Source organism: Lontra canadensis, unplaced genomic scaffold (assembly GCF_010015895.1).
Source record: "Lontra canadensis isolate GAN:19392208 unplaced genomic scaffold, GSC_riverotter_1.0 scaffold74, whole genome shotgun sequence".
NCBI classification, from domain to species: Eukaryota; Metazoa; Chordata; class Mammalia; order Carnivora; family Mustelidae; genus Lontra; species Lontra canadensis.
In genome coordinates, this window is record NW_022631068.1 from 9,600,610 (window position 1) to 9,624,543 (window position 23,934).

At 36.6% G+C, this 23,934-nt stretch overlaps 1 protein-coding gene across 6 annotated transcripts in view; it reads left to right on the forward strand.

Moving 5' to 3' along the window:
- The window catches only part of LOC116881433 (anoctamin-3), a 284,096-nt gene that overhangs the window by 174,685 nt on the left and 85,477 nt on the right, over positions 1 to 23,934 (forward strand). For all 6 annotated transcript variants that reach the window (XM_032881227.1, XM_032881226.1, XM_032881228.1 and 3 more), the window contains 7 exons: positions 1,413 to 1,513; positions 6,392 to 6,436; positions 11,596 to 11,727; positions 14,108 to 14,214; positions 15,905 to 15,960; positions 19,385 to 19,506; positions 23,511 to 23,645. In XM_032881227.1, coding sequence (XP_032737118.1) covers positions 1,413 to 1,513; positions 6,392 to 6,436; positions 11,596 to 11,727; positions 14,108 to 14,214; positions 15,905 to 15,960; positions 19,385 to 19,506; positions 23,511 to 23,645 — 698 coding nt within the window. The remainder of the gene's footprint in view (positions 1 to 1,412; positions 1,514 to 6,391; positions 6,437 to 11,595; positions 11,728 to 14,107; positions 14,215 to 15,904; positions 15,961 to 19,384; positions 19,507 to 23,510; positions 23,646 to 23,934) is intronic.

The following is a 23,934-nucleotide window of genomic DNA, read 5'->3' on the forward strand; positions in this document are numbered from 1 at the left end:
ACTCCTAGAATAGTCACATTCATCCTCCTTGCTATGTGGGCCTCAGATAGTACAGGACCTTGAGAAAATAACTGTCTAGGCTCTAGGGGCACCTGGGTGGCTCAGTGGGTTAAGCCTCTGCCTTCGGCTCAGGTCATGATCCACGGGTCCTGGGATCGAGCCCTGCATTGGGCTCTCTGCTCAGCAGGGAGCCTGCTTCCTCCTCTCTCTCTCTCTTTCTCTCTGCCTTTGCCTACTTGTGATTTCTGTCTGTCAAAGGGATAAATAAAATCTTTAAAAAAAAAAAAAAAAACTGTCTAGGCTTAAAAAAAAAAAAAAAAAGAATATGACCATGAATGATATGTAAGACCAAACTAGTCAATTGTATAGTTACCTATTTTAGCTTAGTGGGACACATCTAAGAATCCTGATAATTATCTGGTTCAAAATGCAGCTGCAGGGGTGCCTGGGTGGCTCAGTGGGTTAAGCCTCTGCCCTCTGCTCAGGTGGTGATCTCTGCTCAGTGGGGAGCCTGCTTCCCCCCCCCCTGCCTACTTGTGATCTCTCTCTCTCTCTCTGTCAGAGAAATAAATAAAATCTTTTTTTTTAAATGCAGCTGATTCTCTATTAATAATATGAACAAAATATTCAGAACAATGGAATCCAATTCTGGGAATTAGAATTTTGTCGGGGCGCCTGGGTGGCTCAGAGGTTAAAGCCTCTTCCTTCGGCTCAGGTCATGATCTCAGGGTCCTGGGATCGAGCCCCACATTGGGCTCTCTGCTCAGCAGGGAGCCCGTAAAATTAAAAAAAAAAAAAAAGAATTAGAATTTTGTTAAAAGCCCCATTAATCATTTCAATGCACACTTGATTCTGCTTAAAAACCTTTTGTGTGTATCAAAAACACTTCAATTCTTCTGGACTAAAAGGTTAAATTAAGTGTGCAAATTTGACAGCTCTGTAGGGTCATGGACTTGTATGATTTATACTCCATTTTTTCTCCCAGGATTTTCATAGGACCTAGCCGGTAGTAGTTACTCAATAAAATCTGCTAGAAGAGTAAGTGAATGAATCAATGAATGATTAGTGGCAGCTGTGAGTGTTTTCTCTTCCCTCTGAGCAGAATGATGATAAAGTTTCCAACAAGAATAACTTCAGATTCCTAACTGGCTCATGATTTTTCTGGTTGGGTATTCCGGATCTTGGTAACAGTCAATATAAGAAAAATTATTCTTATATGCAATGGCATTATTACATTTTTATGAAGGTTTTTCTGCATTACAAATTTTTATTCATATAAATCCTGATTAAATCAGTGACAATGATGTATGTGGTGACAAGGTGACAGTGTTTTTTCTTTTCAAATCAGATCATGGCACAATATCATCAACTTTGATTCTAGATAATGATAACTGCCTTTCTATCCTTTGCAGCCAGCTGTCGCAAACCCTGATATCATGTTTATTAAAATTCATATTCCGTGGGATACGCTGTGCAAGTATGCAGAAAGGCTCAATATCAGGATGCCCTTCAGGTACTTCCAAATTTTACTTCACTCTATCTCAATGTATCTCAAAGATTATTCTGTTCTTTGCAAAACTTCAGAGAAACAAATGTTAATTAACTCTTTCTACAGAGCTTTTACTTCCAAATGTTAGAATATCTTGGACAATTTTTTTTTCCTCCTAATATGTTTGCCAAATGTGATAAAAAATTATGGTCCCTTGGATGTTTTATAACATTTCTAGGTGGACTGGCCTAGAGGGAGGGAAAAATGGTTGTTTTCAGAATTTGACTTACTGTTTCCAAGATCAGTCTCAGTTCTTATTTCATATGGGTGGGTATAAACTCTCACTGTTTTTGTGGAAGGCAGGATGTATATGTAGCATCCATTTGTAAGCAAAGAGAGTGTTTCTCTTGGTCTAGCAGTTAGCAAGAATCATTCCTTGCAGTTCAACCACATAATCTCTTAGATCTGTCCTCAATCTTAGAGGATACATGGGAATGAGTCAGACATTTAACTGACTGCACCACTCACGTGCCTCCCTATAACATGTTTTTTAAAATAATGTTTACAATTGCTATATTACTAAAACTTATGGAAAATGCCATTGTAATTATCATGATATAATAATATAAATATTAGAACTAATATGCAACATTTTCAAAAAGGTATCAAAGGAATACTAGTTCCACAGGTTCTTAAGAGAAAAATATCCTGCGAACAAATATGTTTCTGAATTTCTGAGTTGAACAGTAAATTTATTTACTGTAGGAATTTTTAGAGAAGTGGCTCTCATTCTGCCTGTAGAGTGCATTACAATCACCTGAGACATTTAATAAACATAAGTTCCTGGAGCCCTCCCCGCCAGGGATTATGGCATACGAATTCTAGAACAGAAGGTATATACATTTTTTAACAAGCATCCCACAGGATTCTGATGCAGATGGCAAAAAAAGTATTGTCTTAGCAATTTTAATAATTCTGACCATTTTTATACATTTCAAGAATTGGTTTTACGAAGCACCCTTTCCATGTGATTATAGGATTTTAAAAATCTTAATATGTAGGTGTTCTTGGGAAAACAGTTTGACAAATACTGGAACACAGAGTTTTCTTGGAACATTTTCCAGATCAGTTTAAATAATAGATGTAACATTAACTCCTTAATAACTAACTTCTCGTTTATTTATTAGGTGCACATGAAATTTGGCATAGCCATTGCCTCATAAAAAGAGAATACTATACAAGAATAAACTAAGTGGCAAAGTGTTTTTATGATGGCTGATTCAGTTTCCAATCGTCAACTGTTACCAAATTTAAGAACATACATCCTGCCTTAAAATTAAAATATACAATAACAAAGAACTTAAATAGGAAAAAACAGATATCTCTTTTTAGGACAAGAATTTTTAAAAGATTTATGCATTAAAAAGCTTATATGTGCTTGGCTATCCCACATATGTATTCAGTATTAAAACCTACATATTATATTTCACAAAGAAAACCTGCAAATGTATACAGAAAAGATTATTAGCGTTATAACCTACCATACAATAAGGAGAAATAATTGTTTGAACAGAAATCTTAAGCATTTTATTTAAATTCTCTACTTAAATATATGTATAGAACTTTATACTTAAATCTTCAAGCTCTTTCCTTTTTTGATTATTTTTCCAAAGTAAATATGTTCTATGTATTAGACTTGGTGTTTCAGAAACTACCCAAGAAAATTTCAGAGGATGAAAATAGCTCAAATTTTCTTATTTTTCTTCTATCAGCAAGGACTTAGCTTGTATCTTCCACATTCCAGAAATATTAAGTCCTGCTTTCGTTATTTTTCTTTTGCTTCAAAGGTGGTTCCTATTCCTTCTTACCCCTTTCATAATAAAAGAGTCAAACATATTTTAAGATGATTCAGTCATCCCCTCCCTTCTCAGTTTGAGTTCCTTAATAGGATTCTTAATCTTCTCCCACAAATATTTTAAACATAGCAGATTGGGGGGGGGATATTTTTAAACCATTAAGAATAATTTTTCATCACAATTGGGATTAAATTTAGATCACTTTTTTATGCAAAGAACACTTCCCTCAAAAATAAAATAACATAGAAACAGCCAGGGAGCCCAACATATGAAATACGTAAAACTAGAGCTATTCTCCCTGACAAGGTGAGGACCCAGGGTTCCACCCGGATGACTGCCCATCCCCCTTGGCCCTGCAGGAATCTCCACTCATGACCACAGGGATGAGTGGAACACTGGTTTGGAAAACAGTGCTTCCCATCATTATTTACTTACAGTTTTGAGTGGATGTTCTAAGTAGGTGGGTAGGTAGATAGGGAGATAGATGCTGCCTTGATGCAAGGTATAAAATCATAGAATCGTTCAAATGAAAAATTAGAGGAAAAATAAAGAAAGCTCTGTCTGTGAACAATATGTAGTTAATAAAGCACAGGGTGGAGGATTATGGGTAGAAAATGATTTGGTCCTGCTGGTTCACTTATGAAGAAGAATTAAGGAAAAGAGCAAGTTATTATTGATGTCATGGATTAAAAATACACTTAGGGGGAAAAAACAAAATCTCCCCCAACCCAGAAAACTTCATAAAAGTAGAAGAGAAAGAAAACGCTTGTATTATTGCCTAAGCGTTAAATCAAAATGTGACGTACATCACAGGCAGTTTGCTTAGTGGTTGCAAAGACAGAAAGAAATCTCACCCTTTAATATAGCCAAATAGATAAACAATAACCAGTCCTCAAGCAAGAGGACTCAACAGCACTAATTGTCACACATAGTTCATCTTGAATTTAACGGATAAAGAGTGTTAGTTAGGAAAAGTGAGTCTCTTCATTTTTATTTGCTTTTATAATATTTCTTTGAAAAGTGTATATATTCATCCTTTGTGGCTTTCTTCCTTTGTTTTTTCCTTTTATTGTCCCCAAAACACTTCAAAGATTAAAAAAAAAAAGTTTATGAGACATTTCAAACTGGCAGCAATAAAGATAAATGGAGACTAGTATTAAATCTAAATGTCCCCTTGCAATATTCCTTACTGTATCTGTGGTTGATAATAATAATTTTTATCTTCTCTATATAACATTTCTATGTTTTTTGGTGCAAAAAAACTATTTTAAACTAATTTCTACATTCGTAGCTTTAAAAAAAATAATTCCTCATTTAGCAAATGTTAATATTAAGTGCAAAGTGATGTCAGGCACTGAAGGAAATAAATGCAAATGTAAATTAAACAAAGACTCAGTCATTTACTCATCAGCTATCTGAGCACCTGCTATTTATCAAACAGTTTGCCAAATATACAGCACGCATACAAAGTCAAATGAAATAAAACCACTACTTTCAAGAGGCTCAATGTCCTGTAGAAGATAGTCTATTATCAGTTATATAATGATGATGAAATAGTGCGAGACAATCTGTGTAGAGGCAGTTCAGAGAGAAGATGGTTTATATTCCAATGGGGATGGAATTATGTATGCACATGAATTTTCTGTATATTTGAAAAAGTGAAGGGGAAGATATTTAAATGAGTTTAGGATAGACATGGCAAGACTTGAAATTTCATATTTGAATTTAGTATTGAGGTATGTCAGGGACAACTGAAAAAAATATATCTTTTTTAGCAGTAAAACTAGTGTTTGCCATGAAATATGGTAGTTCAGGTTTTCAAGTTTTCTAAGCAGTTAATAACATAGGACCAAATATCGATTGTCCTGACTCAGCTCTGCTTTCTAGATGCCACAGAGGGAGGAATTTAGTGATCCTCTGAAATGGGTTTTGTTGGGTGGGGAAAAAAGGCATTTTAGAAGGCCTTGACTATGAGATTTCTGAGCTCCAAAATGAGGACCTGGTAAGAATCTTTAAGGAGATGAATTATCCTCTGTCACAAACTTCTGGATTCTCTAAAATCGGACATGCTACACACCTACTTAAAACACTCAATGTTTTTCATCCATTGTTTTTTATCCAAAAACCTTAGAGTCAGTGGTAAGATGCCTCATTATCTGTGCCTTCTTCATCATCCCTGCCAGCTCTCTTATCACTGTGCTCAACTTGCAGTTTTATACTCCAGAGACCACCAAAGTAGCTGAAGTTTCCTGAATCTGAAAATACTTGGTGTTGCTCCTACAACCCCATTTCACATGCTGCTGTCTCTGTCAAGATTACTGTGTCCTATGTACGTTATTCAGAGGACGACTCCCACTCATATCTCAAGATTCAACACAGATAATACATGCTCTGAGAAGGTTTTTCTGACTCCTTTCTCCTTCATCTACAAAAACTAATTGAGATCCCATCCTAGGTCCTTCCTTAGCACTCTCTGTTTTCCTGCATTATCACAATTTATTATAACTATCACTTGTCTCCTCAACTGTAAAGGAGGCTCTTTGAGGGAGACACCCTCATTTTTTCCTCTACATTTTTAATGGTTATACCTTAACATAGCTCACAGAATAGCTACGTACTGCATATGTGTTTAGATAGGAGTATAAATAAATGGATGGATGGATGGAAGAATGGATGACTTCCTATAAGCAAATGATCCAGTTAATATGCATTGGGTAGCAGAACACAGACTCAAAAAATGGAATTAAAAGTCAAATATTCAAAAGTTAATTTATCAAAGTTTTTTTAAATTTTATTTTATTTTTTCAGTGTTCCAAGATTCATTGTTTATGCACCACACCCAGTATCAAAGTTTTTTGTTATTAGAAACTTAAAGTCTGAAATTAAGACAACATACATTCAGAAGTCTTACTATCATATTGGCTTATTTCTTGTCTTAGGTATGTGGAAGTTGGAGAGTTAATATACTCAGTATGATTGAATGTTGTCACTCACTGGTTTCTCTTTTTTCACATGACTGTTTTCACCTGTTTCTATTATTTTTCAGGAAAAAATGCTACTACACTGACAGGAGGAACAAATCAATGGGCAGGTCAGTATATGATGTGTAATTTGTTTACAACAATTTATCATTTGGGAAAAAGCAAGAAAAATAAAATATTCAATTACCCATATCAGTAGTTGTAAATTTTAGGAATAAAAACTGTTGATTTGTTCAAATATTTCCAAAATGACTTATGCCAAATTTAACAATGTTTAAAATCAGATCATCTCTTTTTTTTTCTTTTTTTCTATTTACCATTGCCATTCCTGCCATCCTCTTTTTGTTTTTTTTTTTTTAAGATTTTATTTATTTATTTGTCAGGGAGAGAGCACACAAGGCAGGGGGAGCAGCAGACTGAGAGAGGCTGAGCAAGGAGCCCATAGTGGGGCTTAATCCCAGGACCCAGGGATCATGACCTGAGCTGAAGGCAGATGCTTAGCCTATGGAGCCACTCAGATGTCCCAGCAATCATCTTTTGATATAATGTCATGAGAAGGGGATTTTAATTGGAAGTTAGCATCTCAGGAGATTTTAATTTAAAAAACAGTTATAAAATCAGGATTGTTGGGCAAATGATGACCCACTGGAGTCCTAGAAGAGCAGACATGGCAGTCCAGATCTCTTGTTTAACAGAGGTGGTCAAGGACAGACCAGCCTCCAGAGTGATGAAGTGGTCTGCCAAGGCCACACAGCATCTCTTGGATTGCAGGCCAGCTCTGATTTCACCAGCTGAGCTGCCTGTCTTATCCGAATATCGAAAACATACTTTTTCAAGTGCCTCATCTCAAAATTTCTCTCTACCCACTGCAGTAACAGTAGGTATGACAAGGAATTTACCAAACCACAACCCTAAGACAGGAGAAGCTCTCCCACCGGAATCACCTTGGCCTGTTTCACTGAGGAAAATGAGCTTCCATTCAATGGATGCTAAAAACAAAAGGCTTCTTATACTCAGGTGTTTTTTTCTGTTCATTGCAAAAGAATCATTTAATGAAAACAAAATGTGATAGAGTACACTATGGAATAACGCTGCAGGATGTTACATGCAGAATGACACAAAACTGGAATCCTATAGAGTGAACATCAGAGCACTTTAGGAAAGGAGTCCATAAGTCTAGTTCTTTATCAGAGAAAGTGGCCGAATATAATTAGAGCTTTAGGAAAATTTTTTATTTTAGGAGAGGAGAACATTGTTCTCTCTTAAACATTAAGTTTAGATGTGGTAGGAACAGGCAACAAGAAAAGTAAATAATCGGCGGGGGGTTGGGGACTTGAAGTTAGAATGAATAATAAAGGAAGTAGTACTTAAAAATTTCTTTAAAATACTATAATTATTAATGATGCTCCTCTGCCAGGTCAGATTCTTCAGCTTGTTGGGTTAACATGCTCAAATTTAAAATGAACTTTTATCATGCCCCTTGGGCATATTTGGTCCTAGTCTGTATAGCAGATTCCCAAAATTTTTTTTATATAATAAAGTAAAAGTCATTGGAAATCAAATATATGAATTTACAACTGCCGAGGGTTTTGTTTGTTCTTCTTGCATGTGCCTGCATTGTATTTGATGTGCTGATAAAATGCCTTTGGATTAGGTTCAGTGAGCTCTATAGACTTAGTGAGATTTTGCTACTGTATAATTAGTGGGTTTTCTGATAAACAAGTATCTTTCTTTCAGAGACCAACAGAGGGTAAAATCCTGTATATTAAAATAGCAACAAATTTCTACATTATATAATTTAGTTTTAGAATGCACTTGTGCTTAGAATGCATGATAAATGTGTCTATTAAATTCTAAAGAAAACATTTTTAATAGTGGAAAAAATGTGAGTTTTTTTTCTATTTTGGTCAGACTTTAAAGTAGGCTGGAAAAATAAATACTGTATTACGCATCATATGTTTTATTATCTGTTGTGTTTATTATTATTTTCTGTTTAATTCCATGTAATGAAAATTCAATTATATGTTCCAAATAATTATTAAAATACTTTAAACATTATTACAGCCTACCTTTTTATAATTTACATATTACAAATAGTTTCTTTGTTCCTTGACTTTCTGGATGCATATGGAAAGGATACCAAATACCTGGGAAGGGCATTTACAGAAGTATATGACATATTAAACTGAGAAAAAGGATGTCATGTTATTTGCTTGAGTTTAGACTTTCACTTAGGGAAATAACTGATTTTGATTCTTTTTTTAAACTTTAACTTTGGAGAAAGTTTAAGTGTTCCCCTTCGCACCACCCTCCATGTGTGTGTGTGTGTGTGTGGTGACCATCATTGTTATAAAATTTTAAAAACCTAATTTGTAGACAATTGGCAAGAGAGAAATGAAAATCAATTATATGCACTTAGATTCCACTTGTGCTTTTCCTTTCTTGAAGTGGGAAAGATGTTTTGTGCGTAGGTATCTTGAGCAGTAAATGTTAGGTGATGAATAATGTACGGGCAATTATCCAGCATTTGAAGACTGTCATTTCTTCTGGCAGGTTGATAGGAAATGGCTATGGTTTTATTGTTGCTGCTGTTTATCACTTGTTTACAAAGCACTTTCATATTCGGTTATCAAAACATCTTCAAAATGACCCTTTGGGGAGGCAGAGCAAAGAGTAACTAGTTTTTGCAGATCTGGGAGAAAAAGTGACCATTATTACCACTCTCTACTAACCCCATGCCTCTTCCCCCCGATTTCACAGCTGTTTTGGTAGAGCTGATGCTCTGACCAAAAATCCAGATTTTTTTTTCTATTTCTGTAGAATTCTCTGCTTTCCATTGATTTTAGCCAAGGAACTTAAAACTCCCTTAGAGTCATTTTCACAATATGCCATGAAATCTTGAGTCTGCAAGATGGCCAAGGTGAGAAAAATTTGGTAGAGTGTAGATACTGCATTAGATCATGTTGGTGACATGTTGGTGAGACTGGTAGTAGTAGACAGAGTAGTAATACTCTTTCCTTATTATTACCATAAGCATTGAGTGCTTACTGGGTTCTTAGCACTATGGATGTAGGCATTATGTATTTAATTCTCAAAATATCTCTTCCCTTAAGAGATTAGAAAATTGGATAAGAATCAAGGAAGTTGAGTAATAATCTAGAACTTTACATCCCATGATTTCAGTCCAGGCCTGACCTGACTGACCAGGCCTGACCAGGCCTGACCACATTACACCATCAGAATCATTTACTTCTTCATAGAATGAGTATATGAAAAGTCTATATTATAATATTATTTATGTCTATAAAAAATGAGAGTGGTCTGAAGGCCCTTCTGTTTCATTAATGTCTTTAAAATTCACCTCCCCTTCTTCTATGTTTGTATGTTGTCAGACATAGGCCCTCAGGAACTGTGGTTCATCAACATTTCCTAAGTGCAGTCAGAAGGTATCCTTTTATTTGATTCTTCTGACACCTAGTAAGGTAGGACAGATAGAATCACAGATAAAATCACTTCCCCTCTCTCCAGATAAAAAACCTAAAAGAACCTAAAGCTCAAAGTTTGAAAATGTTTGCTTCAGTTACAATAACCGGCAAATTCAGTTCCGGAAGACTCTTCCTCCACCTCCTCCCTCCCCTGTGTTCCTCACTGTGCCAACTTTAAAAAGCTGGAGTAATGGCTCTATAATCCATTAAGTGATTTATGAATATCTGTGCACTAGTTGCTGAAATACATAGATACTCTGTGATTTCAGAGGCTTTCGTTATGTGAGAAGAAGCACCTCAGATATTGCCCATTTATTATTTTGGGCTAGAAAGAAATGCTTTAGTCCCTGTAAAACCAAAAGTGACTTGAGGTTTAAAGGTCCAGACTCTCTGCATGCTGAACTTTATGTCAGGAATTCACTGTTATTTCAAATTATGCATCGTAATTTTACCATAATAGACTTGAGTGAAATAATTCCTAAGATACACTGTTAGCTGCCTCCACATTGCTATACTAAATTTTTTAAAAATTTACACAGCATTGGATAAAATATGTGTGAGCCCCGTGATCCCGGGGTTGTGAGATAGAGCTCAGTGTGGAGCCTGCTTGGGATTTTGTCCCTCCCTTTCCTTCTGCTTCTCCCCTTTAAAAAAAAAAAAAATAATTAATTAATCTTTTAAAAAATGAAGTAAGGCACCAACTTAGAAATCTCTAACAAAGTCACTTTTTTTTAATAGTGAGGAAATGGAGGCAAGAAATTAAATAACATCTGTCAGTTCACACAGCCACTGTGGTGCCAAGTTGCCTTTGAACTGGGTTTTTTGTTTCTGGGGTTTTTTTTTTTTTTTAAGATTTTATTTATTTATTTGACAGAGAGAGAGACATCGAGAGAAGGAACACAAGCAGGGGAAGTGGGAGAGGGAGAAGGAGGCCTCCCACTGAGCAGGGAGCCCAATGTGGGGCTTGATCCCAGGACCCTGGGATCATGACCTGAGCAGAAGGCAGATGCCCAACTGACTGAGCCATCCAGGAGCCCCTGAACTGGGTTTTGCTTGATACCAAGACCCCTGCTGCTTCCCCCAAACCCCTGCTGTTTCCATCACAGCTGGGGCTCACACAACAAAGTGTGTTGTAGACATTTACTTCCTTTCAGTCTCCACTTTAGAGCCACCTGGCTGTAGAGGTTTCAGAGAATCCAGGAATGATCTACGGCTACATATACCGGTGTACATACATACATCTATGCACTCACAACTTCGATAAGTGTGTCATACCCCTTTTATTGTTATGTTCTTTCCTACCACCATCTTTATGTATGATGATTCTTTAAAAACATTTTCCAGGGGCACCTGGGTGGCTCAGTGGGTTAAGCCTCTGCCTTCGGCTCAGGTCATGATCTCAGGGTCCTGGGATTGAGCCCGACATCTGTCTCTTTGCTCAGCAGGGAGCCTGCTTCCCCTCTCTCTCTCTGCCTGCCTCTCCGCCTGCTTGTGATTTCTCTCTCTGTGCCAAATTAATAAATAAATAAAATCTTAAAAAAATAAAAACATCTTCCGCAAATTTTTCTTATAAGGATAACCTAGTTGCACAGAAAGAGTTTGAACAACTGCAAGATTTGATTTGTTTTGGAATTTATTTCTTTTGTGAGGGAGCAGGAGAAATGCTTGTGAGTGCGTGAGTGTGGGTGTGTGTATGTCTTTTTGGAACTCTTTTATCAGAATGGTATAGAAGGTAGCATGGCTCTGGAATGCAGCCTAATCTAGTTCATGTGACTTTGTTCCAGTGTGCAAAATTATTTTAGGAGAATAAAAAAATGGATGTCCCAAAACCCAATGGTTCTTGATAAGTCAGCTTTTCCAAACCTGCAGGAGTCAGACTGCTATACGGGCCCCTTCAGCCGCGCACGGATTCACCAGTAAGTTCATGTTTCTTTTTTCCCACCACCTGGTTCGTTACCTTTCATTATCTAGGAGGTATTGATAGAATAAAAATACCTTGGAGCAGTTCCACTGTTCGCCTAGTAAGTCAGAGAGGGCACCATTTTATTAAAATGTTTTTTGCACTTAATTTGTGAACAGTACTCAGCTAGCACTATTAATTCCTTATCAGCTGATTTAGAGAAATTCAAGAAATGAATAATTAATGGTAAACTTATGGGCTGATAGTCTAGGTCCCAGTTCTTTCAAAATAATTACAATGGTGGTAAGCTACCCAGTTAAAGTAACATTGTTATTAAATAACATGAATGAATAATGGATTGTTCCAATTAATAAATGATTATATATACTTATAGTTAATTAATATGTATTTATTAGTTTAATAGACTTTAGTCTAATTGTATTAAACTAAGATAAATGGGACATTTTTTAGGGATTTGTTGCATATCTATCCATCTACATACCAGCGTATCTGTCTCTATTCCTTTGTTCATTCAACCAGTATTTATTGAGTTTCTGCATAATACAGCTTGAGGCTATGACACAGTCCCTGTCTTTATGGATGTTGAAAGGTAGGATGAAATTAATGAATTAAATCAAATATGTGGGAGGAGAGAGTTCCCCATTGATTATTGCCCTTGTAGCATGTTTGGTGCTCCTGCTATCTGTTTCATCCTGACTCTCAATGTCCTACATCCCACACTGTGCATGTCCCTATCTTTATGTTTACCCTGTTCTCTTTAATTATTAGTTTACATTTTCGTCTGCTCCGCTACACTGTGAATACTGTGAAGACAACAACTGCAATTTGTTTATTTATATACCATTTGCTTCCTCCCTCCATAATGTAACTCCATGAAAAAAGGACACTTAATCGTCTAGAGAAATATTTTTTCAGGGAATTCTGCATCAATCTGATGGTGAAAGAATTGTGTGGACATTGCTTCAGATACTGAGAATTAACAGGACACCGATCATCTGTGTTAACTTGTTGCCTCCAAGTACAAAACTAAAACTAAAGCACAGTATCAGAATGCTGGAAGCTACTAAAATGGACATGCTTACAGATACCATGAAAAAAAAAGCAGAGCAAAATCAACCTGCTAGGAAAGGCACAAATACAATGCACATTTTTTTTTTTATAAGAGAGGGAGAAGCTACAGCCAGAGGAAAGGATCTAGGAAGCCTTTCTGAAGGAGATAGTACTCTCCATCAGTAAAAATGTGGAGGGAGGTGGGAAGAGGTGGGGAAAGATATCAGAGACAGAGCAAATCCCAAGGAAAAGAAATGTAACATTTCGAGGTGTGATAAATTGTACAATTTGCCTCTCAGATGCAAAAAGCCAGAGCTATAGGAAATCAGAGGATAAAATACAAAAATAGAGAGCCGGAGAGGAAAATAAATTTAATTATGTGTGTAATGTTGACACATTAGTAGTAAGAGTGCTCTAAGAACCAGAGCTGTGCTTGAAAAGTCAGGTGGGAAATTGGGCGGCCAATTAAGAGGACGTTCCTCTCTTGTGATCTAGGCAATGAGACCCAGAACAATAGGGTAGCTCAAAGCCAGATAGACACAGTTCAGTTAGAAAAGTTGACTGGTTCTGTAATATGGATGGTAAAAAGAAAACAAGAATCAAAGAAGACCTAATACTTCAGTACTAAGTGCCTGGGGGGAAAAAATGGCTAATTATTACTCACAGAGATAAAGCAACCGGAACCAGGAACTGTCAGAAATTGAGTAAGATCCAGGATGCTTCCATTTTTTTGAGGATCCCAGCATATTACAAAATAAAGACTGAAATAGACCCCCTTTTCCTGTCAGGATCACCCTTTTGCCCTTCACTCATTGGCTCTCATTACTGTTTCTCTTTGCAGCTTTTACTATGTGGGGACAGTACAGGGCATGAAGGGAAGGGAGAACTGCTGCTTATTACCGAGGTTCTGAAAACAAGACATGTTAGCTTGGAAGGTGTGATATGGGGAAATGACATCAATTTTTAATGTGTTCTATTTGGAATTACATTGCTTAAGGTAGTACAGAATTTATGGGAGGCAACGGACAATTTAATGCTGTTGTCCCTGTTTCATGCTAAACAAGAAATAAGAGGACATGTAGGCTCCCCTATAAACTGAAAGATTTTTAAATGAATATTTGATAATGCCTGTATTATTTATAAATGTATTTTGTCTCTGCCAGTTGATTTATTTTTAAAAGGATGGTTTGTCTTTTGATGTACTGTATTTCTCATGCATTAGTTTTATTGGAGAAAACAGATGGATGACTACCTAGAAACTTGTAACTGTTGCTGGACTCTGGGCTCTGCTTTGAATATTAAAACCAATCCCCTTATCTTAACAGCTTCATAATAAACAATAAGGACACATTCTTCAGCAATGCTACTCGAAGCAGGATAGTCTATCACATGTTACAGCACACGAAATATGAAAATGGAATATCAAAAGTGGGTAAGAACACTAATTAAAAATATAGAGAAGGTAATATTTGCTGTTACTAATTATATCCAGAAATACTTATTTTCACATTTGAAGCTTTGCCTTCATTCATTAAATATGAGGATATAACGCATTGAACACAAATTCTAAACATTCTATTTTTCAGCCTTCCAATAAAACACTTAGTTTTCCAAATAAGACATAAAAATAAACCCAGAATGTAAAATAAAAATGTGTGTAAGTGATAGTGTTATGTGCTTACATAGTCTTTAAAAATAAAAATATGACATTTCAAATGACTGTAAAGATATCATGCCCTTTTTAGAGTATACAATAAACACAAAGAGTATAAAAATAAAATTTAGGGGCACCTGGGTCACTCAGTGCCTTAAGCCTCTGCCTTCAGCTCAGGTCAAGATCTTAGGCTGATGGGATCAAGTCCCGAATCGGGCTCTCTGCTCAGTGGGTAGCCTGCTTCCCCCTCTCTCAATGCCTGCCTCTCTTCCTACTTGTGATCTCTCTCTCTTTCTGTCAGATAAATAAATAAAATATTTTAAAAAATAAAATAAAAACAATTTTAAAAATCCACAAACTCAGTTGTCACTCTCACACATTAATACTGAATGTATATATAGTAAACCTGCATGATTCTAATAATGTTGTGTTGAATATGATGTATATACACATCATTATTAGAATCACGAAGTGTTTACAATTTTGTCTTTTTTAAAAAGTATTTATGAGTGTTTTCTCAAGCCCTTTGGTATGTCTGTAAACATTATAAATAGCTGTACAAGATTCTATTATAAGCATTCATCAAATTGCAGTTATCTACCAAGTACCTAGTATAATTGATTGTACCATGATAATTAAATGATTCCCCATTTTTGGATATACAATTATTTCTTATTCTTTACTAACATAAGTAAAACTGTAACAAAAATTATTCTCCAGAAGTTTCCCAGTCTTGCCGGGACAATATGAGAATGCCCATTTCACTACACTCCGGCTGAGCTGGAAGAGATTTTAAGAAGTGTCACATATTGATACTTATGTCTCCTTGGCTCAGTATTAATTAAAGACTTCTCAAAACCAATATCATTTAGAGACATTTTGTGGGTGGAGAGTTCCTCTATTTTCTTGACCAAATATTGTTGTTTTTTTTCTTTTTTTTTCTTTTAAAGATTTTATTTATTTGACAGAGAAATCACAAATAGGCAAAGAGGCAGGCAGAGAGAGAGAGATGGGGAAGCAGGCTTCCCACTGAGCAGCGAGCCCGATGCAGGGCCCGATCTCAGGACCCTGAGATCATGACCTGAGCTGAAGGCAGAGGCTTAACCCGCTGAGCCACCCAGGCACCCCAAATGTTGTTGTTTTGGGGCAGAAAAAAATATTTGCTCCAGGTTCATGTGATCCCAAATAAATGGGTATTAAAATGCCTCATATTCCAGGATACGGCAAAGTGCCGTGTGTTGGCACCTTACAAATCTCCATTGATTCATGTTGTAAGAATACAAATAGACTCTTTAGTACCAATCTGTTTCATAGCCCTCGGTCTTCAGAGGTGATGTGGCTATGGGTGTTATTTGGGTTATTTTAAGTTTTTAAAATTAATTTGTTCTCCCAAATTTATATATGTTGCTACAGAGGGAAGTCTTCATTTGAACTGACTAAAAAACTGTTCTTTTGTTTCTCTTTCCAGGTATCTGTAAACTTATAAACAATGGCTCATATATAGCAGCTTTCCCCCCTCACGAGGTAATTTTGAAATACAGTTTCCATTGGGGGAAAGAAGTTTCTCATGCTCATTGTTGATCCTTCTTTTATTTTATTTATTTATTTTTAAAATCTAGCCGCCCTCTCTCAGGAGGATTCAGTCAGTCAGTGGCTCTGGGCCTTTCTCAGACCCCATTATGATCTCTGGTTACACACTGGGCCCAGTGCTCTCCAGGACAATTCCCTAGTGCAGTTTTTCCCTTGTAAGGAGTCCCAGCCTTGGAGGGAACTTGGGGACATGGTTCAATCACTCTGACCACCGCCCTCTGCTTCAAAACAGAGTTCCAGGCTTGACCCACCTTGGGATCCACACCACTCTCAAACAGTGCAAGTTCTGGTTTGTGCCTACTACTTTGAGATGTCTGAAAATCTAAGACAAACCCACAACACAAACCTACACCCCATTATTTACTTAATTCTCAGCCAAGTTATTACCTGTCTACCAATTTTAAATTAGAAACACCTGCTCCAGACTGTGGTGAGTTCTGCCTACTGAGTCATGAATGACATTTGAATTAGTTTTGAACATCGTCTCCCAACACACACACACACACACACACACACACACAATATATTCTGTTTAAGGCAAGTTCACATTTTAAAATAAGAAGGGGATCTTTAGAGGTTTGAGGTCAGCAATCTCAGAACCCATCACTTCTGTTTATAAAGACTGAGGACTCAAAAGGTATAACCCCTATACCTGAAGAATCCCAGTCTAGTAAAATTTTTAAAGGATAAAATACATTGTGTACTTCCTATTTGGCACTGAGCTAAGTGTTTTATATGGATAATCTCATTTAATCCTTAGGGCAACCCTTTGAGAGAGACAATAATAATAGCCCTGTGTCATAGCTAGATCATTGAGGCACAGAAAAATTAAGAGTCAAAGGCACAGGTTAGAGCCCAGGAAGCCAGACCCCAATTCATCTATTCCTTGTGCTATGAATATCTTACTTACTGTAGGAATGGGAATAATAATAATGAGTAATATTTGGATTATTTCATGCAACAGGGCTTGTGCATGTATTTTTCCATTAATCTGAAAATAATCCTTGAGGGATAGATATTGTTTTCTCATTGTAGAGATGCAGAAATAAAGCTCAGAGAAATTAACCACGATGTCAGATTTGACATAGTTGGTAAGTGGTACCGTGTTCAGACTAGCAAATCTAAGGCCCTGGGAGAGCTTTTACGGTTTGTTCTTATTGTGAGTAATTTCGTCTATATAACTAGTCTGTGTTCGTTTGACATTTTCTTGTGTGAAATTTAGAACCTATTTGGGATAGGTTGTAAATAATAGTCCTGTTTATTCTTCTCTGTTGGTTGGAGTAGGGGACTGATCATGAGGATGTGGAGGGGTGGTCACTGAGTGCACATGGAAACACGTGGGCCAACAGGGGTCATCACTGCAATTATCTCTTAAAGCCACCAGGTGTCACTGTCAACCCAGAACAGTACGGTTGAGGTTCTTGAGCAGAATTAGAACAATGATCTACTAGGGTTTCTAAGCTTAGACCCTAAGACCGAGGATGTGCCTGTGTCTGCCCACTGAGACTGGGAAGCAAAGTCAGGTATTTTAGAAAGATTATCATTAGTGACTGAAAGAAAGCTGAGATTTTGGTTCACCTTCCCTTACTTACCCAATCTCAGGCAGTCTACCCTAACAGATCAGTCCAGCTGGACAAGCAAACAGACATTTCCCAGGTAGACATGCCCATGCTTGAAATCTTGATCTTTACTTTTATCTCCTTAACTTCTAATCTTTAGGCTTTAAAAGCCTTGATCTCTTAAGGAAGAAAACTTGGACTTAAAAACTTGGAGAGGAAAACTTTTCTCTTCTTCCCTTTAGGGTTCTTTGACCGACCTTATAAATTGACATAAAGCAGGTTAATAGAAGAAAAGCAAATGTAATTACACATATACAGATCCCCACAAAGACATGAGAAGCTTCCAGCAATCAGGAATTGAGGTTTATATGCTGTCCTGAGCTAAGAAGAAGGCAGGGGTCTAGGAGGGAGATAATTCACAGGACATTGGAAGAGCAAATGTTGGGTGAACAAATGTTTGCCATGTCATACAGATAAGTATTTCTTATGTAAAAAAGTTATCTTTGGTAATAATTCTCCTTACTCTTCTAGGCTTCCTATCTAAATTATTTTGAGCAGGTAAGAGGTTAGGTAAAAAACTCTTCTTGAGTTTATTGGTCATTAATTGTTTTCAACTTAGAAATAATCTACATGCCAAAGTAACACATTCTGGGGCAGCCTGCCTTGAACCCATCAGCACTTTAACTGTACTTCCATCTTTACCTAATTAATTTATCTATTTCATTAGGAAGCCACAGAGTGAAATCCACATATGTGTCTCCTTTCAGCCTGGTGCACTGTGATTCAGGGTGTTCTTTCTTCATAAGAACTCACATCTCTGGTTGTCTGGGATCACTCAAATGACAGTTTTCTGCTTTTCAATGGCCACACTGTATCAGAAACGAAATTAACTAACACTGACTTATATGTACCCAGCACTTTATAGTGCAGGTGGGCCCTCACAAAACCTCCCTATGGTGGAAATCATTAAACTGATTCTTACTCTCATCATCTACATAAGGAAACTAAGGCATAACTCCACTTGTTTTAAATTTCATTAAACGGTTTATAAAAGTAGAATCACACATTGGAATAAGAGGGAGTTTGTCAAATTCTGTCCTAAGTTTTGGTTTAGAAAATAGTAACCATATTTGTTCCCCTCCTTTTTGATTATAAAATCAAAGCTCTTCCTCTATCAGGCATATATATTCTATGTGTCTATAATTGCAATCTGTATGACAATTTTTGAGGGGAGATATAAAGAATTTGAAAATGTTTCCATTTTTGGAATATATTATCCAAAGTAAGGTCTAAGGATTCTAGAATTTAAAAACTTGATTAGCACTTGTGACTTAGGCTTCTTACACTTTTTGATTGAGCATTTACTTTCTTCTTTAGCTTCTGTAAATAAAAGAAATATTTCCTGGGACTGAGTCACTTCTTTAAAGTAGAATAATACTCTTAATTTCTGAAATAAGGATTACAACTATTTCCCTCAGTGATGGTGATGAGATATTGTTTATTAAAAGATCTTAGGTTACAAACAGTAAAACCTAAATTCTAGTTTACTTTAAGTGAAAGGGATTTCATTAGTTTAAAAAGGGACTTTAAGAAAGGACTTTTAAAGAATTATCAGTATATTTTCAATGAAGAGGAGATATATAAAGGCATTTACTACATCATTCCAGTGATGGGCTTAAGCTTACATATCTGCAGCTTTCAATACGCTACTAAATTGTTCTGTAAGGAAAAAATAGTAAAAGCAATTCTTGTTTAGTTCATATTTACTAAGGGAACTTATCTTTGGTTATGTGTTTCAGGGAGCCTACAAAAGTAACCAACCCATCAAAACGCATGGACCTCAGAATAATAGACATCTATTATATGAGCGCTGGGCACGCTGGGGAATGTGGTATAAGCATCAGCCCCTGGATTTAATCAGGTAATGTGGGTGGATTGATAATGAAAGATATAGTATGCTGTGCTCTTGTCATTTTCCTAGATTTGGAATTACCTCATTCGCTCACCAAATCATCTGTATTACTCAGGATGTAGTCAGGGAAAAAGAAGCCACTGTAGGTCTTTTCAATAAAAGAAACTTAATTTAGGGCTTTGGTTATACAGTGGATGACAAAGTTGAGAAATCAGAGAGGAATAGTGAGGCAACCAGAGATTAATAACAGCAGAAGATTGCTAACAATCCTGAGGTTGGAAGGAAAATGAGATGAAGTATATTCCAGAGACCCCCTACCTGGGCCATTGGCCAGGAGCTATACCATCCATGACTAGGACTGTCCACAGAGAAGTAAAGTGTTGGAGAAGGTATGACCACTTTTCCCTGAGGATAACCAAGCGAGAAGGAATGATCCCCCCTCCCTCTATCTTTGAGTCTTCCAGCACCTCCTTATCCAACTTAACCAGGAGCAATTTACAATGGAACCTGTGTAATCTACTTCCCAGTGAAACAAACCAAAATAGGGAAAGGCAGAACATGGATCTGAGAGAAAAAGGAAAATGACCAACACAGCATCTATACATATATTTTTATTTCAACCAAGAATTTAGTGAGTATCTATTCTATTCCAAGAAGCACATTTCTAGTGAGTAACTGCTTTCAATTTCAGTTAATCTCCAGACACTGTTATATTCATGATTTATTTAATTTTGATGGAGGATAATTTGTTCTTTTAAAAAAATACCAGGAAATACATATTAAAAATGACCTAATCAAGTGTCTAGCTAACTATAAATATTCTTAGAATGAATGAAAAAAGAGCATCCATGAGTTTATCTATATTGATACTTTGAACTGTTTATAAAATGTAAATATCAAGAATAACTTATAACTGTCAGCATTGTCCCAGCAGGAAACTGATAGAACTGATAGAATAGAAAGGCTGTCAGAAGAAAATCTAATAAAAGAAGTATATGCAGAAGTGTAAGTAGTATCAAGGGAGCAAATGGATAATGATGATGAAGCTTCTAGGGACAAGTAAAAATTAGATGCTCTTTATCAAACCTTGGCCTGGAGGAACAGGGGGAGGGAACAGTTGGTAGAACCTGTCAAAAACAAAAATGGGGGATGCCTGACAGTAGTTACAGTCTTAGAAGGAAAGCAGCTATGGGCAGATCATTCTCCAAGAAGGAGAAAGTCAGGATAATCAATACACCAATATCTCTTAGATCTCACTCTGTGATCTCCTGCTAGTACCATCAGTTATCCAAAAAACCCCTCAGGAAGGCAGAAGAAAGAAAGAGCATGAGAGCTACAGTTCATGAAGGTGAGCCTCCTGGGGCATAGGGCAGAAAGGAAAAGGATAGGACATGATCTGGATATACAAATCATAATATCCAGCACCAAACCATTTCAGACATTAAGTACTTGGGCATATCCAAAATCAAGATGCTTTGATTCTAATTCTGTTAATCACAATAAATTATCAGATTCTTATTTGTGCAGGTGAAAAAATTATTTTGTTTTGTTTTCAGAGAGAGAGAGTGAGCAGTGGTGAGGGGCAGAGGAAGAGAGAGAGAGAATCTTAGGCAGGCTCCTCACTCAACTCAGAGCCCAAAGTGGGGTTCAATCTCACAACCCTGAGGTCATGACTTGAGCTGAACTCAAGAGTGGACACTTAACTAACTGAGCCACCCAGGCACCCCATTATTATTATTATTATTATTATTTATTTAGAGAGAAAGAGAGGGGAAAGAATTGTGATTTTAGAGATATGTGAACACAGTGAGATGTGCTAACTCACAGAATCACATTTATTATTAGGAACTAAAATTAAATTGCTGTTTTCAAGCAAACATTTCAGTGTCAATAATTCTCTTATCTATTGGACGCATTGCTATTACAGCTTCAGATAATTTCAGTAAGCAACCTTTATTTTCAATAATTGGGGTTCTGTGGCTACTATTACCAATTATTTGGCTATTGACATAGAAGGGAAGCTTTGCTTACGGAAATTATATATTTTGTGTTCAAGTGGCTAAAAAGAGAGGGAGGAGATGAAGGGCCTACCCAAGATGAAAGCCATAAAAGAATATAGATGACACTCCAGCATGTTCCTGCTCTCCAGGAACTTGCTCATTACCAAAATATAAAACAGATAAAAAGAGAATGGTTATGGGTGTAGTGAAGAGTGACCCCAGTAGCAACCTAGCAATTCCTCCCTGCCTTGGCATGGTTTTTGAGATTCCTCTAGAGATCCTAGAATATTATGAATACCAGCACTATAGGTCAAGGGGGTTTCCCTCAGCTTCCTTGGCCTGGAACTAGCTTCTCTATCTTCCTTAATCAGATCTAAATCTCCTGAAACTTAGGTGATTAAACTACTGTCAAACAATATTGTTGTTCCCCTTAACCTTCAACAGTATATAATTTAAAATCTCAGTATAATGCTGCCTATTTAAAGGGGGTTGTCTGTGCCGCCCTCTGTAGTCATTATTATAAAGACATTTCCTTATATTAGTAATATATGCAAAAACCTATTCTACTTCACAGAGGAACACTTGTTTAAAAGGAACAAATGGCTTTATTGAAATACCTGTTACTATGATAAGCTTTTGTCTCAACTAGAACGTTATTGTTGTATGAGATGTGAATGGTCTACTGATCTATGTCTCCAAGGAGAAATCAATGAAAAAAACAAAAACTTGGATAAATGAAAGATGACTCTATTTCTATACCTGGTTAAATATGCAAAATTTTAATTGGCACAATACAGAGAGTGATGTAGAAAAAGAATTATTTTCAGGAAGAAAAAATACCAAGAGAATTGTCTTGTCCCAGAAAAAAATACCAAGAGAATTTTCTTCTAGCAAGAATCACTGCCCAGTGCAATATTCCTAAATGAACTATAAAACACCAATTTTTAAAATATCCCTTGGACAAAACTGTGTTAAGTAACCATTTTTAGAAGATGGAGACCAAACAGTCATAGAGAATTCAAGAAATTATTATTTCTTACCAGAGCTTTATAAACTGCGTAGCAGTTGATATGATCAGTAGACTGGGTGAAGAAAGAGCAATTGGGTAGTCATTAGAATGGTCTTATTCATCTGCCATTTCCATATAAATTATGTTTATCAGCTCAAGGGAAATAAAAAAATCCATTTCCTTAGCTTCATTCACTACTCCCTGTGGTGGGTGCTGGTGAAGAAGACACAAGTCTACTTTCAGGCACTTGAAGTCTTATGGGAAGAGAGAGGAATGGAAGAGTGACAGGTTAATTGTCATAAAGGGTTATAAGTTTAGGACATTGAAATATGGGTGAGGGCAGTATGGGAGCAAGATCAGGGGCATCTAAGCAAGGGTAGCAGTGGAAGTCAGGAAAGGCTTCCTGTAAGAAGTGATGTAAAGTGAAGGATGCATACAAGCCAGACAAGGGAAGAGGATGAAATGTAATTTTCCAAAGTAAGGGAGCAGCATTGACCAAGGAAAGAATCATGTGCTCCAGGAACTGCAGTTAACTTTGTTGAGGAAGGTGTGACATGACTGTGTCTAGCATAAGGGCATCTGGCCAAGGGTGCAGATGGAAACTAAAATCGAATCTACTCTCAACATCTACCTACAGGGAAGACTTTTTTCTAATTTACACAAAAGCAGTATGGTGTAGCACGGTTCTGTGTGTGGAAAACAAAAAGACATTTTACTGGGAGGATGGAGAAAGGCAAGAATTGGCTTATAAAAAGTTTATGAACCTTGTTAAGAAGTTTGACTCAGAAAGAATACATTTTTTAAAATTGCCCCCATAATGACAATGTTTAAAGATGAACAGCATCACCATTGTTGGATTCACTAACAAGTGGGAATGTCAAGATACCCTGAAACTGATGAGGAACTGAGCTGGTATGTCCTTCTGAAATTCTGACTAGGTGTGACAGCAACATTTGCAGTGTTGCTTATGTTGCCTTAAACTAAGGGTTTGCTTTCTTGTGCAGGCTGTACTTTGGTGAGAAGATCGGGCTATACTTTGCTTGGCTGGGATGGTACACTGGAATGCTGATTCCTGCAGCACTTGTTGGCTTGTGTGTGTTTTTCTATGGAATATTTACAATGAATGGAAGTCAAGTAAGGTAAGCTATTAACAGCTAATAATAATACTTTTTAAAACGTATTGGCCTTTATTCTGATTGGCAAAGCTTTATGATAATGCTGACTATGAAAAACAACTCATGGTTCTATAATTTATTTGCTGGGATTTTTTGAGGAGAAGAGAAAAGCACTATTTTTAAAAGGCCATTTCCATATTTTTATATGCAGATTTTCTTGGATATGTTCTAAGACTGTTTCTCTGTATGCAAAATTTCTCTTTCCACTATATCTCACTTAATAATTCAACAATGCAATGGTAGTTTTATATAA